This window comes from Asparagus officinalis, chromosome 5 (assembly GCF_001876935.1).
Source record: "Asparagus officinalis chromosome 5, Aspof.V1, whole genome shotgun sequence".
NCBI classification, from domain to species: Eukaryota; Viridiplantae; Streptophyta; class Magnoliopsida; order Asparagales; family Asparagaceae; genus Asparagus; species Asparagus officinalis.
In genome coordinates, this window is record NC_033798.1 from 85,039,265 (window position 1) to 85,058,087 (window position 18,823).

The 18,823-nt window shown below is 37.4% G+C and overlaps 1 protein-coding gene and 1 pseudogene across 1 annotated transcript; both read left to right on the top strand.

Moving 5' to 3' along the window:
- On the top strand, positions 3,831–6,364 carry LOC109839982 (aspartyl protease AED1). Its single transcript, XM_020408457.1, has 2 exons — positions 3,831–4,452; positions 6,029–6,364. Exons 1-2 carry the CDS (start codon positions 3,860–3,862, stop codon positions 6,351–6,353), a joined length of 918 nt encoding a protein of 305 aa, XP_020264046.1. The 5' UTR covers positions 3,831–3,859; the 3' UTR covers positions 6,354–6,364.
- On the top strand, positions 10,894–14,953 carry LOC109839983 (annotated as a pseudogene).

An 18,823-nucleotide genomic window follows, 5' to 3' on the forward strand; every position in this document is an offset into this window, starting at 1 on the left:
GATACCCCACAGTATATAAGTGCATCTCCAATTTATAATGCTATATAGGTTGTTGTAATTCATGTAAATAATCAAGGGTAAAATAAAACAAGTACTGAATATATATGATGATATAATGCAAGGAATTTAAAAAAATAATAATGATCGTGCAGATTGTACCAGACAGCTAATCTTAAAATTTTGGATTGTCCTCTAAACAGAGCTCAAATAAAAGAATACAACATAATACGTATATATGTGAGCTTCTGATGCGTGCGTCAAGTAGGTGTAGAGTATGGACCGTGCAAAAATCCAAACGGCCGGCGAGCACAATAATTTCAGAAGATCTCCACCGTGTGATCGCTTTTACGAACCTCGATCGGCTTTATTGCTTGAATAGCTTATTTTGTTATCATACATGCATCAATTTGATCAAAAGGTTTGTACTTGGAAGAATACACGTCGATTACTCATTTCCACGTTTTAATCGCAAGTGTAGCAAGAGGAAAACAAAAGTTTTAAGATCTGGACTTTGATTAGTGCATTCTGACTTATTTTTTTTTTTGACTGAAAAACAAGGGTTATACCCTGTTCATTAAAACCAAAAGTATGTTTACAAAAACAAGATACGAATTGTATCCATAGAGATTAGTAGACCCTGTTCATTAAAACCAAAAGTATGTTTACAAAAACAAGATACGAATTGTATCCATAGAGATTAGTAGATAGAAAAAATAATTTCTCTTGTTAGGGATGTAGGACCTTCTTCTTACAAACATCCATGAAGATGAAGAGCGGACCTTGCCGTCATTCACCGTTGACATGAATATATGTAAAAACCAAAGCCAGCCATACATTTGATCAAGAGAAATTAAGTTTTCTATAAACTAAGGGAACAAAATAAAACCAAAAGCTGATATATACACAACGACATCAGAAGCTATTAAAAAGATATTGATAAGTCTAGAATAGAAACTGATATAACACTGCTGCAAGCTTCAGCGCCATCTTCCCTCTTTCAGTGCATTCTGACTTATTATATTTTAATAATGTAAATTCACTATGTAGCGAATACGCGTATTCATTTAATGTCTCATTAATGCAATAAAACTTAATCGTCGGGTCATTTCTCTGAGCTCGCGAGGTTAAAGGCATGCATACATGTGAAGTATGCAATTAAAAAAAAATCATGCAATAATTTGCTACATATGCACTAGGTATGCCAGCGCTCCTATTGATTTCACATTACATGCGTACGTGTCAACGTGCAACCTTGGATTAATTAGGTGACAGCAGGCAAACTCAGATTTGTGAGTTTAAACGGCCCCTGCTGCGCTTGAAACTCAATAAATGGCATAATCATTGAATTTCCTGTAACTCCTTAACTATATCAGCAATACTATAATTAGTGCTTCCTGTAACTACTTAACTATAATAACGATACTATAATTAGTGCTAGGGGAATGTTAAACTCATTTGTTCTTGTTCATTTGTCGGTTTAGAATGAGTAGACAATGCAAGTAAGAAGTACAATATCGAATTAAGTATATAATTCGTTAAAGACTGAATTCAAATGCAATTATTGGATTTCGGTAGATGTTATGTGGAATTTTTGCTAGCCATTTTATTCCTTTCCTTACCCACTTCACCCGTTGATGCAATTTTAAGGTGGAAAAGAATTATATAGAGAACCCCGTATAGAAAATCATATAAAGGATCATTCTATTTTTATCTGCATTGATATTTTAACAATTTGTTGAGCGTCGGCTCGTTTGGTTTGTGCGCACGCTTCCGTCAACGTGCAACAATTGGTATCAGAGCTCTGGGGTTTCAGACCTAGGGTTTGGTTTGGGTGAAGGAAATTCTGTGTTGGAAGTTTAGATCTCGAAATTCTAGGCTTCGGTGGAGATAGCGTTGCAGAGTTGCCATTGGAGATCTCGCATTCCTCGTGTGGTTGGGAGTTCATTTGGAATCCAATCTAGAGTTCAAGTCGGGTAATTTCGCAAATCTATCAAGTTCGAATATTTCCTCTACAATTCGGAGTTAGCAAGCAATGGCAGGAGATAGTGGTGAAAGTAGCAAGGCTATGACGAGTACAGTTCAGCTTGTACTTCAGAATACGAAGATCAGTGTTGTGAAGTATGACGACAAGATCACCTTTGGATTGTGGATGAGTGATGTGCAAGATGCATTGAATGCTCAAAATTTGGCTTCGCGGACTTTTTGGAAGATCTTGGTGTTTCGCAGCGATCCATCATCATTTATTGTGATAGCGTGAGTGCTATCTATTTGGCGAAGAATCAGATTTTCCATACGAGGACAAAGCACATTGACGTTCGTTATCACTTCGTCCGAGATATTCTTGAAGATGGGGATGTGGAGCTCGTGAAGATCCACACAAAAAATAATCCAGCAGATATACTCACGAAGGTGGTCCCGAACAACAAGTTCGATCATTGTAGAAGCTTGTTACAGATTTGTGCTTGTTGAGGCCTTTCGAGGTCATTTGGATGAACTACGAGCAAATTGATCCCTTGGGAGAGGGGATACGTAGGCAACCACATTGATACAACCAGATTTGGAGAGACGAAGATTGGTGCTCATGTTGGTGTCGGCTTAGTTTTGAGAATACTTTGCCGAGGTGGAGAATTGTTGAAAACGACAAAGAAAAATAAGACGTGCACAGGAGGAGGCTTATCGGTCGACTGATCGGGTCTGATCAGTCGACCGATTCGACCGCAAGAAAAATTATAGGAGTTTCGGGTCGGTCGACTGATCGAACATGATTAGTCAACCAACAACATGCACGATACAGGGTCCGAAGTTGGTGTTCTAATCGGTCGACTGATGGACCCTTATCAATCGACTGATGCACATTGATCAATCGACTGATGATGGATCATCAGTCGACCGATATCGGGTTACTGGGTTTGATTCGGTTTTCTGGTTGGATTTGGTTTGGGTTTTGATATAAAAAGAAACACATTTTCTAGGGTTTCTTAATAAGAAAAAAGAGATTGTTTTGAGCACTTTGAGAGGGAGATTACTGTGAGGGAGTGAGAGATCTTTGGTTAGGGTTATTTTGAGAGTTTGTGTGACATTGTAACCCGTTGTTTTCTCCTCCATATAGTGAAATCTCTCCATCCTCTCCCCGTGGATGTAGGTAATTTGCCGAACCACGTAAATCTCTGTGTTTGTGTGTGATTTTGGTTGTTCTTTTGTGAATTACACTCGTTAGTTGTTCTCCTCTCATTGCTTGACGACTCGTTTGGTTTGAGCGTACACTTCTGCCAACGCGCAACACAATTTGCATCAATTATATTGTTCTCGGTGATCCAAAATATAATAGGATATATGACGTGTTCTCTCCATCCTTGCTGTATGATTTACTAGAGAGGGTACTCTACAATATTATTTTGGAAAAAGTAAAATAATTTAACCGAGTCCTTAGCATAGCGTAATTTAATTTATATTAATCCTTAACTTAAAAAAAAGCCTTAAGACATAAGATATTTAGACTAAGAATATGAGAATAACAACACAAAACAAGATAATATAAACAATATTTGTTTTATTAACACCATCAAAATTTGACTATTTCTCCCTAAATTTGTTGAAAATTTCCACCACCAATCATGTGCACCACCACCACAACATCACAATACAATGCTCCTCTAATGTCAATAACACCCCCCCCCCCCCCCCCCCCCAACCCAACCCAAAAAAAAAAAAACAATTAATCCAGTAAATCCCTATTAAACGTAATCTAATCCCACTACAAAACAAAGCCCAATAAGACAACTCAAACGCCTTCCCCCTTTTCCACATAAATAAATACCTTCCCTCTCTCATCCTCACACTCTCTACCCCCCCAAAAATAATGAATCCTCTCTCTCTCCTCCTCTTTCTCTTCTCTCTCTCAATCGGACCCACATTATCGACCGCGCCCCGATCACGACTCCCTCCGCCTCAGTCTAATCCGAAAACACACGGATCCATCCAAAAACCGCGCGGAGCACATCGCGACTTAATCCACCACGACCGAAACCGACACAGCTTCATCTCCGCACACATCCTGCGCAAAAAACAAACCGAATGCGCCGGATCCACTCCTCCGCCGTCGCCGCCTTCTCCGGCGGCCAAATCCTTCGCAATGCCGATGCGCTCCGGCGCGTACACGGGCACGGGCCAGTACTTCGTCCGGTTTCGGGTCGGGACTCCGGCGCAGAAGTTTATGCTTGTTGCTGACACGGGGAGTGATTTGACCTGGGTTAACTGCAAATACGAGGAGAGGAGGAAGAAGAAGAGGAAGAAGAGAAGCGGGTCGGGTCGAAAAGGGAAGCGGGTATTTGAAGCGGGCTTGTCGAGGTCGTTTCACCCGATAGAGTGCTCGTCCGCTATGTGTGTTACGGAGTTGCCGTTCTCGTTGACCACGTGTCCGGTGCCGACGGCGCCTTGCGCTTACGATTACGGGTACGGATCCCCCCACCCCCCTACCCCCCGCGCGCTTTGATTTAATAAATCTGATAGCTTGTTGAGTTTGTAATTAGTGTTCTTGAATCTCAATTAGTGTTTACATGGAGACGGCAGCTTAATTAGGATATAAAAATATGATAAGCTCACCCTTCTTTGTGGTCAGTGTGCTTCAATTGTTGATACGGCATATAACTAGGAAATCAGGACATCACTTAATTAATAATGTTGCCTCAGAGGGTTGATTATTTCTTCGGTTTTTCTAACGGGTCCTCGTGGATATTCACTAAGGGATGAGAGATACGGAGGCACGTAGAGAAATTATACTGGTCCCTTTATTATTCGTTTCTTCATACCCCTCTCATTTCCTAGCGGTAGCCAATGCCAATAATGGACACCCGCTAGAGAAATCATTATTACTTTGACGTGTTTAGCAGACATTTTCATTTAAGATGTTCTGGATAAAAGAAAACCCGACAGACATATGATTAATCGGTGTATATTCATTTTGTTAGCAGATCATTTTGATAACGCATTTAAATCGTACATTTTCTCTCTCTCTCTTTTCTCTTTCTTTCATTTGATGTGTTATAGGGTTAATTAGGATGGCGTTACATGCATATTGTTTGGATAGTGATGCTCATATAATTTGTTTACACAAGTCCATGTTAGCTATCAATATCTCACTTGGAAAACGAGAAAAGGACAATGGAATTGATATGTTTTGTTGCTCCTTTTTTTTCGTTTCTCTAACTAATAGGAGCTTGAGGAGTGGCATTGCCGTGGCTCAAATCAAATGGTTACAATAGAAAACTTATAATCTCTTGTAAAACTATTGATCGGTAGTTGAAATCGGGAGTGACAATATCAGACTCGGACTCGCTACGATATAAATGGCCTTAACTTGTAGGGGAATACATTTATATGGAACACGAGATGGCTGCGGACTGTTCTTGCTTCTGCACACAGGAACATTAATACGCCCATTTCTGCGATATTCTGCATTTAATTCCAAGAATAGTTCCTAATGTATGGGGCCCACATGTCATGCAATTGGTGCAGTTTTGGGTGCTCTCATAAATTGAAACAGTTTCAATTTATTAGGGGAAAAGAAAAAGAAAAGAGAAGGAAAATGGTTGGGTTGTTTATCCTGACTACGGAGTCGTAAGTTGGTAGTTGCATTAATTTTTTGGTGCGTATTTACTTTTATCTTTTATTTTTTTTATTTTCCCCCCCTTCTCTATTTGGGCACATGCAGCGTACACGAGATTCTACAAATGGGTGATTGACGCGTATAAAGTGAATTGCACGTCCTATTCCTCTGTATTTATGTTTCCCGAAAGGACGATTTGCTGGTGTGAAGCTCATACACCCTGGATTTTGTTGTTTAATTTTCATTGGATCCTCTCTGCAATCTTGACAGCTTTTATATGTTGGAGCTTCTTTGGCCTTTTGTGCATTTTCCCATTATCATGCAAGTCAAAACACTATTTTGCATATGACTCTTTATCTAGACATGCCGGTATCTTGTTTCTCAACAGCTGACTAACTATCCTGTTCCCACAAACCGTGGCAGATACTCCGACGGATCAACGGCTCAAGGGTTCTTCGCCAAGGAGTCAGCAACCATCGATCTATCCAACGGTCACAAAAAGAAGCTGAAAGGCCTCGTGGTCGGGTGCACGTCCTCATCCGTCGGATCGGGCTTTCGATCATCCGACGGCGTTCTTGGCCTCGGACACAGCAATATCTCTTTTGCTCAAAAGGCCACGTCGCACTTCGGGGGGAGATTCTCGTACTGCTTAGTGGACCACCTTAGTCCGAAAAACGCCTCGGCGTATCTCACCTTCGGCCCGAACTTTTGGCTCCAGCCTTGCGCTCGCGCACGACCAGCTTTATAATTGACCCGACGTTCGAGCCATTTTACAGCTGCTCAGATCGTCGGATTTCTGTGCGACGGCGAAGTTTAAAAAATACCAGCCATGAGCCGTGTGGAAATTTGGGGCAACGGGCGGGGGACCATCATCGACTCCGGCACGAGCTTTGCACGCTGGTTAGCGGAGCCGCTTATGAAGAGCCGTGGTCTCAGCTCTTAGCCGATCGGGTCGCTGGAAAAAAAATTTCCGAGCGCGACGTCGACCCTTTTTCCTCTGCCTTAAATTGGACAAACGCGGGCGCCGCCTTCGAAATTCCCGAAAACTTATCGTGACATTTCGACGGCTCAGGCTCGGCTCGAGACCGCCAGCTAAGAGCTATTGCATAGGACGTGGAGGACGGCGTGAAGTGCCTAGGGTTTGTGTCGACGCCGTGGCCGGGGACGTCCACGATCGGAAACATCATGCAACAAGAACATCTATGGGAGTTCGATCTACGGAACAAACGGTTGAGATTTCAACGATCCACGTGTACACCGTATTGATCGTGAACGTGTACACCGTATTGATCGTGATGGTACATAGGAAATGTATGATTTTTTTTTTCTTTTCTTTCTTTGCTTTCTCTCTCTTTTCTTCCTATGCCCGCCGCACTTGATCAGTTCGAATTTCTTTTCCTTCTTTGGGGAGGGGGGTGCAAAAAAAAAAAAAATGTATGTGTGACGTGATAACGAAAAAAATGATTGGTTGGATTGTGAATGATTAGATTTTGAAGGTTACAATGTAGGGATGGGGTAGGGGGGGTCTGTGGGATGGTGTCGATTGTGAGACGTCGTTGTTGCTACGTGTTGGGATGTGCCCGTGATTGAAAGGGATGGGGAGGGGGGAGCAACTTTCCAACTTGGTTTCAAATGAAATATTGGACGAAAAGGGTACATTGAATGTCTTATGATTAGGAGTAAAGAGGAAGCATGATTTTGTTTCAAAGTTTGGGGATAACGTGGTTGATGCTTGCAAGCATAAGCTTCGGGTCTTGGTTACTATGGAAAAGGGTCGAGGAAACTTTCACCGGGAAAAGTATATTTGATTCTTCAAAAAAAAATGTTCTAATAAGGGGAAAAAGAGAATGCGATCGACTATTTAGAAATTTTGCTTTTGAGAGTCTGCGTTGTTGGGGATTCGAAACAATCAATCGAACCCTTGTCCTTTCGGACCTTGTGTTGAAAGTAGAAAAGTAGAAATAATATCACAAATAAAGATCTAACCTTGTAAAAATAGTAAAGGAGACGAACACACAGATTTAACGAGGTTCGGCAACGTGCCTACGTCCTCGGGAGCCATACCACACGATCTCTTTATTAATTGAAGAAGAATTACAAGCTCTTAAACTAGGGTTTAATCTCTCTGAGATTCTCTCTCTTCTTGCAGTCAAAAAGCTCTCTTTTTTCGTGTTGTTACAACCCTAAAAACGTTTAAGGTATATATAGAGTCCTGGGGAAAACAGAATCCAAAACAGTTTAGGAAACTGTTTGACTACGTCGCGGTCGACCGCGCAGGTCTCGCGGTCGACTGCGGCGGTCGACCGTGCCAAACGACAGAAACTCCCAGATTTCCAGAGAGTTGAGCGGTCGACCGTTACGGTCGACCGAACCAAAAACCCGAGATCAAAAAATCCTACAGGGTTGGTGCAGTCGACCGCGTTCAGCTTCAGCTCCTCTCAACTCTCGTGCACGTTCGCGGTCGACCGCCGCGGGCCGCGGTCGACCGTGGATCTGTCTGCTTGTTTTCTCGTCGTTTTGATTCCAGCTCTTGTCTCGACTTTGAGTCTACACCTTAGACTAACATGCGTGTCATTAATCAGTTTTTTTTTCTGTATAGCATTTTTAGTCTCTAAAAAAATATCAATAAGTTTTCTCGATATGATCAATAGGAATTTTCTTCTTCTTCTTCTTTAAAAGTAAATAGGAATTTTATGTATTATGACGCAAGAAAACGTGTTATAGGAATTTTCTTATTACTGATCAATTCGAGTAATTTCGTCTTGGGGCAAAGATTGGAGTGCTAACATGCATCTATCTTCTCTCTGATTGACCAAACCGGCTATTATCCATTTTGGGAATTTATTTTGTTCTTAGCTTTGTTGTCGAATCGAATGTACAACATTTGTGGCTGGAGTCCAAAAGCAGGATGGATGCAATTTTGTCAAAGCCCAGTATGCCAAAATTTCAACTGCTTTGCTTGCACATTAATTCAATAGGGTCAAATAAAGAAGCTCTACAGCTTGCGGAATAAGTTTTACTTGAAAACTTGAGTTCTTCTTCATCACCTTCTTCTTCTTTTGTTTTTGGTAACTTCTTTTGATTAATTCCAAACTATTGTAGTTAAGAGAGCCCTGGAGGTGAATTTGCTCGTGCAATCTTTATACACAAAAATAAAACTAACAGAAATATGTTCCTTAGTTTTTTAATAATTCTAAAAAATAATACTCTTTTTAATTAAAACATGGAGCTTCTAGTAAGTTGAAATAAATAAGAGGGATTTGCATTGTTCAGTCTCCCAATTTTAAATTTGTTCAACTTCATCCTGGTTTGATGTCTTCAAACACCCTTGTGTATTGTGAGGGACAATTATTGGAAGGATTTCTTTGACTAATAAAAGAGCACCCATATGCTTTCAGCGCAATTATCGGATGTTTGTTTTTGGAGTTCAATTAAATTTTGTTACTAATAGCTTAATTTATTGTTCAATCGCCTCACTCTTCACCTTATTAGCCAAGCACTAATGAGCACGACCATAATTAAAAAAAAAAAAAATCCTTTCCAATAATGATGGTCAAGACAAATTCCTTTGATTAATATCTATCTAAATATTAGCTTAAATCTGTTTCCAAACATCCTACTACTCTTATGTTCAGATTGTGTTTTTTGGATGTACACATAACATAGATTTTATTTACGTGTAATTAACTGAATTTAATACTTTTTTCAGAGGCTAACTGTAAGCTAATCTATTTAATTAACTCAGAAAATATATATATTAGTGATGTGACATGTGGGCTAAGGGTTTAGATCTATGGCTAAATGCTAAGCACATTATCGACGGAGGAAGAGCTGTAAATAGAACAAAACGTCTTGTTTATATCCTCCCTCTCAGTGGTCATTGCAATTTAGTCATGTTACTAATCATGCTCAACCCATAAGCTTTAAAGTTGTGCATCACTGCAGAAAAAAAGTCCAATGTTGTTCTATCCATGTACATAGAGTTTTGAGAGAGAGAATATAATATTTGGAATGCACAATGCTACGGGATGCTGCCTATGAGAGAGAAAGAGAGGAGAGCGAGAGAGAACAATATGGAGGAACTTGATACTGTTGGAGATTGTGGTTAAATCTGGAATGAAACAGTGAAAGTTGATGTGCTGTAATTTTAATTTTTTTAAAATTAACTGTTGTGTGTTTGTGAAATGCTGTGCTTAAAGCAATATTTGCCCTACTCCGGTGTAAGGAGCCCAAGGCCAAACTGCTACCAGGAACAACAGTACAGTACTCTGGTGTGCACCAACCCAGTATTATCAAGATCTCCTCGATCTATAAGATCTTTCGATCAAGATAAATATCTCATCGATCTCAGAACCTTTTGGTTCAAAACCAATAGAATGATATACTCACAATTTACTTGTTTCTCCCCCCTTTGTCAACATCAAAATGGGAAAAACAACACGAGAGAAAGAGAGCGTTAAGCTCCCCTACAAATAAGCATGGGTGAGTATAAAATAAATATATAGAAAAAACTCCCCTTATCAAAATGTCACATAGAATGTACAAAATAAAATACTAAGGCATTCATATGTGAGTAAAAACATATATATAGAGACCCACTAATATCAACTCACGTATAAAAGATACCAAGTGAACACTTACATATGTATCATTAAGACAAAGTGTTACAAGGATCTTAAACAAAAAATAAAAAAATATATTCCAAAATGAATATCAAATATTCAAGAATCAAAAAATTAAAATGTTTGATCAATATATCAAAAGGTCACAAATCATTAAACATAAATCATGATTGATTGAGCACACACATAGATATATTCACTACAACAAATTGCACTTTTCCCGACGCTTATTCCCGACGCATGGTTAAATACGTCGCCAAAAACTATGTTTTTCCCGACGATTTTAGTTAGCGTCGGCAAAACATATATTTTCCCCCACGTTTATAATTAGCGTCGCTAAAAGTGTATATTATTTGCGACGTTTTAACTTAGCGTCGGTAAAAGTGTATGGATTTCCCGACGTTTTTTCATTTTCGTCGGCAAACGTATAGCTTTTAGCGACGTAAAAATATTCGTCGCAAAAAAGTATACATTTGGCGACGCACGTTATCGTCGGCAAAACTATAGCTTTTAGCGACGAACAGTTTTGCGTCACTAAAAAATAAATATTTTTACCGACGCTATATTGCGTCGGCAAAAGTATAGCTTTTAGCGACATAATACTGTTGCGTCGCTAAAACTTATACTTTTGCCGACGCTTTATTATTCATATGCGTCGCCAAAAAAATCCCCCACTTTTTTTTCATCTCCCCGCTGCTTTTCATTTCCTCCACCTCTCTTTTCATTTCCCTCTCCATCTAAAACAGGCCAAACCCCTTTCTCTCTCTCCAACCCCCCCAAATCTCTCTCATCTCCACGCAGCCCATTGTCCTCTACTTCCAAGGCGGACGGCCATCTTCTGAGACTGCACGGCGCCGGCAATAGAGAGGGCGGGGTTGTCCGAGCGAGCGGAATTGGTTGTTTTTAGGGTTCGGTTGATGAAAGTCAGGTGATTGAAATGTCGCCATTTTGTTGGGTTTTACCTGGAATTATCTGATGATGGTTTTAATGAAAGATACGGTTTCTAATTGTTTAGCCCTAGAAGTGAGTTCCACTGGATTTACCTTTTGTTCTTTGGAGAAGTGGCTTTCTTTAGGGTTTTGTTCGATCGATGGGAGTGAATTGTTCGAAATGTTCCTTGTCCGTTTTGGATTTTACTTGGAATTATCTGATGTTTTTAACGAAAGATAAAAAAAAAATCTTTTTTCATTGTACGAGTCTATGGAGAAAATTGTCAGGATCCGAATCTCGAGCAAAGAGCCTAGATTTGAATCATTCCTCCTCTTTCTATTGATAGCGATCATTTGCAAACTTATAATCTCACCTTCTTTTTTGTTAATTGCAGCGGCCAAGGTCAGAAACAAGTTTGGAAATTGCGGAGTATCGGCGAGCGCGATGGGTTCCAATGTCTCTGTTGTGTTGCGGCACCGGCTATGGAGGCATCAGAGATTGTAGCTAGCCAAAGAAAGTGAGTTACTTGATTTACTTTTTTTAGAGTTTTGTTCAATTGGTGGAATGATGTGACTGCAAATTTGCAATGTAGCTTTTGGGTTTTGCTTGGAATTAGCTTTGTCTCCTGCTTGGGATTTTAAGGAAGATATAATTTCAGTGCTTGAAAGAGTCTGCTGAGCAAATTGTCTAAATTTATACTTAAAATTTACTTTAAGTAAAATCTTATGATTATCACTTAAAAGTATGATAGGGGGTTAGGGGCCATAGGGCATGCGCACATTACTATATTTAACATGTTTAAAGATATTATATTCAATAAATATTATTACGATAATATACAAATCACCCTACCAAACAAGAGGTAGAATTTGTAACTATTCTACCGTAGCCATAGTGGTAGTTGCTACTTAAGCACGAATTTTGAGTTTTATAAAATAATAAATTGATTGAAGGTATTTTTCAAGTTTCATGTCACATTTGTCATATATTAACAAAAGTTACAACGCAAATAAACTTTCCTCCCCTCCTCCCTCCCTCCAATTGTGGACGTGTGTGCTATTGTTCTAATGACACTATACAGAGTTTAAAGTTTGTTGCAAAGTTTGAAGCTTATTTCAAAAAATGCTCTCAGCTCAGTTTAATATCATATTTTACTTGCTTAGAGTGGTATTTTATACTTTGTTTACAGGTTGACATAGTTTAAGATATTTGGTCTGTTCCCAGTTTCTATTTTTAGTTTCTTATTCCTAATATAAGATGACTTCTCACTCAAAATTTAATTTACAGAAAAAGAGTTGTTTCTGAAGTACAACCTACCGGATCCGTACACCTTGAAAACTATCTTGGCGCCATTAAGAATTGGATCTCACTTCAGGTTCATTTGCTTCCTATGTTTATGTCATATTTGATTAATGATTAACTAAAGGCAAAATGAACATATATGACATGACAGCTTCATCATTTTGAAAATCAGAGGTGTCATAATCAGTAGATTGTTATGTAAAATTATTCAATACTCTGTCGAGCTTGTATGCGTGCTTGCTTGCGTGCGTGCATGTGCGTGCATGTGCGTGCGTGCATGTGATTTGTATTGGTACCTTTACTAGCTTTCTATCTATTTCGTGCCTGCATACCCATGTGTTAATTTTGTTATTTTATTTATTATAGTACAATGTTTCCTTCTGACTAGTTGGTAATGTCATCATTTGTTGTAAGGTATGAGACTAATTTCTGTCATCATTTGCAGGCTTCTATGTTTGTGCAGTCTCATGTTCGTGCCCATGTAGAGTTGATGTGGCTACTTAGTTCTGTCACACCACTTGGTTGGCTGAACAAAATGATCCAGTTTAAAGAAAAATCACGCAAGACGGTGTGTCACTGGCGTATGATATCCTCATCACCATTATTATTATTTCTTTAACTTCCTTGTTCATCTATTGAATAAGGAATTTAATATTGTCTTTTATGTTAATTTTGTTATAGGGTGACGAAAATGTTGGAGTTGCACTTCTGACCTATCCTGTTCTAATGGCTTCTGATATTCTTTTATATCAGGTGATTGAGCTTTTATGTTCATATTAAATTGAGCTCCATACTCAAATATTGTTGAACTCTGCAAAGTTCTTCTCTTGGTTTAGTATGGATAAGATATTATGTTTTCTCAGTAAAAATCTACATGGAACCTCCTTATGATTAATCTTTTGTATGCATATGCAGTCCGATCTAGTACCAGTGGGTGAGGATCAGAGACGACATCTGGAACTGACTCGTGAACTGGCTGAGCGAGTAAATTACTTGTTTGGGGGAAAGAAATTGAAAAAATGAGCGGGTTGGATGTCTTTCCTATTACATTCTGAAAAATAAAATATGATAATTCAACAATTAGTCTATGTCCTGTGCCACGATTCTAATAGTCATCATTCTATTTTCAGGAGAGGTGGTACACTTTTCAAGGTGCATGTGTTCCCCCTCAATTTGGATAAAGTTGCAAGCTTTGAATCAAAACTTTTCCTCATCATGCTCAATTTAAACATGTAGGTTCCTGAGGCTCTTGTTCCACCTGCGGGGGCTCGAGTGATGTCTCTTACAGATGGCCTTTCAAAGGTATTAGGGGTTTGCCTTTTTTTACCCTTTACAAGTGAGAAAAGAGAGAACATGGAGTTTATGTTGCTTCCAAGTTATGGAGCATTACTTTGTCAATTAATTGGTCATCATGCTACTTCCAAGTTTTACTTGCTCTTTTTCCAAAGTGGCCAAAATGTGTCTCCCGGGATCACAGGCATCTTCGCTACCATGTCGTATGTAAACAACCTTGGGTGCATGACACAGTGCTGTAACCATCTTGATATGCCGCAAAAACTTATATTAGCATATGCATCAAGGAGCATTACTCTTGTTGATGATTTACTTCTTCTTGAAGCTTCCTGCCATTTCTAGTTTCCATTCTTAACTTTTTTCGGTCGGGTGAATTGTTTTCACATGAGTTATTTGTTTGCATTCTTGACATTTCTTGAGTTCCATGTCATTGTTTTGACACCTAAAATCTTAAATTTATGTTTTTCCAAAATTTTCAATCTACAGCTTGGAATTTGACAATCCAGAAAGGCCTGAATGCAACAACCTTCTTGCTATATACCAACTTGTTACTGGAAAAACTAAAGAGGTACGCTTGTTTTGTGGAGATCAGGCCTGAATGCATATACCAACTTGATTTTCTTGGTTGTAGAATGCATTTGTTTTGTGGGACACATGGTTTTCCGTTAGATTTGACACAGGTAATATGCATCCTTACCTGACTAAGTATTAAGAACTTGTTCTTCTAATATATCTTAGTTTAGTTAAACAATTGTGTGTAACTCAATGCAGTATTTTTTTTTTGCTTTGATGATTTCAGTTACCTGATAAGTTTCCGGATGAAGCGTGACTACTTGTTGTGGATCCACTACAATAAATTGCACTCATTTAGACAGGTATCATGGTTTTTGTGTTAATATTATCATAAGTGTAAAGTTTGATATAAATATTGTTGTTTTGAGGATATCATTTTGTCATTATCTGTCTTGATATTTTTCTTATGCAATCTTTCAGCATAAATATCTTACTCATCAATACATAAATAAGAAGTATATATTAGAGCATTACTGAGTACACTTTTTTGTGTTTGATTTTAACTTTTTATTTGCCTTACTGAGTACATTTCTTTCCATTGCAGCTTCACAACAAAAGATGGAGATGGATGGTGAAGGTGGGAAGAAGAAGCCAGAGACGTGACGAAGGAAAAGCTTGCAACGTAAGATGGAGATGGATGGTGAAGGTGGGAAGAAGAAGCCAGAGACGTGACGAAGGAAAAGCTTGCAACGTTGATAAGATATGGGTTCTCTGTAGTCTTTATTGTTCAAGTCTACTTAATCATGATTGTTGGATTTGTTAATAAAACATGTGTCAAACACTTGTTATTTGTTTAATAGAATTGTGTTTAAATTTATTTACTAATGTTATTATTTGTTTCATTTTAGCTGTTAATATGCAACTTGTTTGGAGGATAATTTGATGTTTGGTTTCTTTGTTGATGCGAATGGGAGCAAATTTGTTGTGGATGTTCAGGTTCAGCGTAGTTGACAGAAAAGATATTACTTTTGGCGATGCAAATTAGTGTCAATAAAAATATACTTTTTACCAACTAAAAATTATACTTTTGCTGACGCTATATTGCGTCGCTAAAAATAATATCTTTTAGCGACGCTATTTTACGTCGCCAAAGGTATAGTTTTTAGCGACGTTTTATTCTGCGTCGCTAAAAGCTGCACTTTTGCCGACGCTAACTTGCGTCGCCAAAAGTATAGTTTTTAGCGACGAACAATTTTGCGTCGCTAAAAACTATATTTTTGCCGACGCATAGCTTTTGCCGACGCTGTATGCGTCGCCAAAAGTACACTTTTGCCGACACAAAATATTATGCGTCGCTAAAAGATATACTTTTCCCGACGCATGACGCGTCGCCAAAAGTGTACTTTTGGCGACGCAGTGTATTTGCGTCGCCAAATACTTTTCTTGACGCACTTTTGGCGACGCGTTAGCGACGCTGCATTTTGCGTCGGGAAAGGTTTTTCCCGACGTTTTTTAAACTTTTGCCGACGTTTTTGTTTCGTCGGCAATGTTGTATTTTGTTGTAGTGATTATCATGAAAATTGTGTCTCAATACACAAACATATATAGATTTATGAAATCAAAAGACTAGAAAAAGATGAGAATCATGAAAGATATTTTCAAATAAAAACAAATCATGAGAACCATGAAAAACCATGACAATCATGAAAGTCCAAATGAAAATCAAATCAATCAAATGAAACCATAAATCAATCAAATAAAATCACATATGTAATTACAAATCATAATCAAAATAAACTATGAATCATGATCTAAACCTTAATAACATAAAAACATGCTTAATCTATAAATCATTATTTTTAAAGAACAAGTGATTAAGCAACTAGTAATGTCAAAATGTTTATATGTTTTTATCCACAAAGGTTAAAAGAATTATGCTTATGATAAAACAAACCAATATCAATAATATCGTTTTGACAAGAAAAACTAGATAAACAATCATACCAAGCTCTTAGAGCTTGTTTCAATCCATATTTACATCACAAAGAAATATAAGCATGATAATTATATGAGCAAACATAAAACACTAATCACATAAAGGTACATTATAAAGTACAAATGATGATCCATAAGCTTAAACACATAAATATCATCATAAAATGTTTTATAATGATTTCATAAGTACAAATTAAATTTTATCAAAAACTACATAGTTCTAACCAATATGGCAAACCATATAAGAATCATGAACTATGGTTTTGTTTAAAAATCCAAAAATAAATCATTTGAAAATTTTCAACAATGTAAATGTATATATATATTTAAAAATACTTTCTTTTAAAGAGAGAATATGAGTGGTTTTAAAAATCTTATCAATTTATATTGTTATAAAAATATGAAACCTAAAAATCCAAAAAAATACAAAATAAATACAATCAATTTTGTTTTGGCACTCAAACATTTTTGGTGTCGATAAATTTAGGGACATGACTCTTATCATTAAAGCTCAAAACCCTTGGGTTATGATCCCACTTGGGCGCATTTGGTGCACGACACAGTCAAAATAATAATTGTACAAATAACTTTTCGATTGCAATATGTGCAATGAAATGGTTGAAATAATTTATGTTGACCTTGTGGTTGTGCACAGAAATCATTTGCAAACATAGATGGTCTTTTAAATTTATTTTGCAAATGAGAAACTCTTTTCAAATCAAAACAAAAAGTTGGTTAAATGACCAAAACGATCACAAAAATCATATTTATACACATTTGCATGCTTATGATAAACTTTGTGTGCATGTGTGTGTGTATGTAATGATGAAGAAACTTAATGGGATGCACAAGGTTTAATAATATTGGACTTAGTGGATCTTTGTGCATCATAGCAAAATTTAGCTAAATATCCTTTACGATCGCAAAATAGAGCACTTATAAGCTTTGCTATATATGTGTGCATAGTGAGTGGATGATTTTAAATTATTTACACTAGACTTAGTACACATGTCCATAAGTTTCTTATTATTATCAATGCATTTAGTTAGGATTGAATCTAGAGAAGATATACTATTTTTCATAAGATTCAACTCTTTATTAGGCATATATGCATTGTCACAAGGAGTAGAACAATCATGGCCATTTTTGAAAGAATTAAAAATATTTTTAATTGTTTCTACTTCTAAGATGACATCATTATTAGCATGAGTTAAGCTAGCTATTTTAGAGGTTAATTTATCATTTTCCAAATTTAGTTTATCATTGTTTTCTTTAAAATTTTCATTATCCTTAACAATGATATCAAACTTGGATTCTAGCTTCTCATGATCGGATTTTAAAATAACATGCTTACTTTTTAATTCTTTAAAATTATGATGCAATTTGTTATAGGTATGCATTAACTTTTCATATCCATGAGCGAGTTCATCAATAGATAATTCATCATTGGTATCAGACTCGCATACCTCACTAGGGCTATTACCTAGTGTCCGTGAGCATGATGAAGCTCCATTCTTACTTGACGTGGAATCCTCCGGAACATGTCGAATTTCCTCCAAGTTGTCTTGATGTGCCTCTATATGTTTCCACAATAAATAGGCACTATCGAAAGGAAAAAGTTTGTTAGAAGTATATGAGTCAAAAGCATTAAGCAAGAATTCTAACACAAACTTGTTCATAGTAAATATATTTTTATCATAATTGCTCCACTTGGATTTCTTCAAAGTGGTCACAACATAGGCACAATCAATAACTTCCCACAAATCGATATTTTTAGATCTAACAAATAATTTAAATCTAAAACACCATTAAGCATAGGGGACAACATTGAATAAGGGAGCAATATTAATATCATAGCCTAAACTGGGTGCATCATTCATATCCATAATAAATATATGCAAGCAAGATGAAAATAATCTCAAAACTAGATTAGTAATATAGCAAAACGAGGATCTTTGACTCTAGGTGGTTAAACCTCAAATCAAATAGCACTAAGCTCTGATACCAACTAAAATTACCCTAGAGGGGGGTGAATAGGGTATATACTAATCTAATCCGATATTAATATCAAATTAAAACTTATTAACAATATCCTAGCAAGTATAATATACAATAAGATATATGCAAGGATAACAAATAAACAAAGGGTAATATAAACTATGAGACAATGATGATATAAAAATATGATAAGCAATGAGCACAAGAATAATACGCTAAGTCAAACACAAATACACAATATGATTACGGAGTTCAGTCACCCTTGACCTACGTCTCCGCTCCTCACTCATGAGGAGAATCTCTACTATCTTAACCGGTTTTCAATATTCACCGAAAATATTTACAACTCACACAATCGGTTTTCTAGCTCATCGAAAACGTTTACAACTCACACAATAATATTACAATCACACAATACACCTTCTAAATATTGACCTAGTCCTTGTCGACTTCCTCAAGTGCTCAGATTTACAATATCTCCCTAGGCTTTACTACCGACGCCACTCCTCTTGGAATCGACCCATTCTCTCACCACACAGCCCTCTTAGTGTCCTTGTGTACTATA

Coding starts and splice junctions, on each gene's coding strand:
- LOC109839982 (XM_020408457.1), top strand. CDS start 3,860: ATGAATCCTCTCTCTCTCCTCCTCTTTCTCTTCTCTCTCTCAATCGGA. Junction 4,453..6,028: donor CCTTGCGCTTACGATTACGG/GTACGGATCCCC, acceptor AAACCGTGGCAG/ATACTCCGACGGATCAACGG.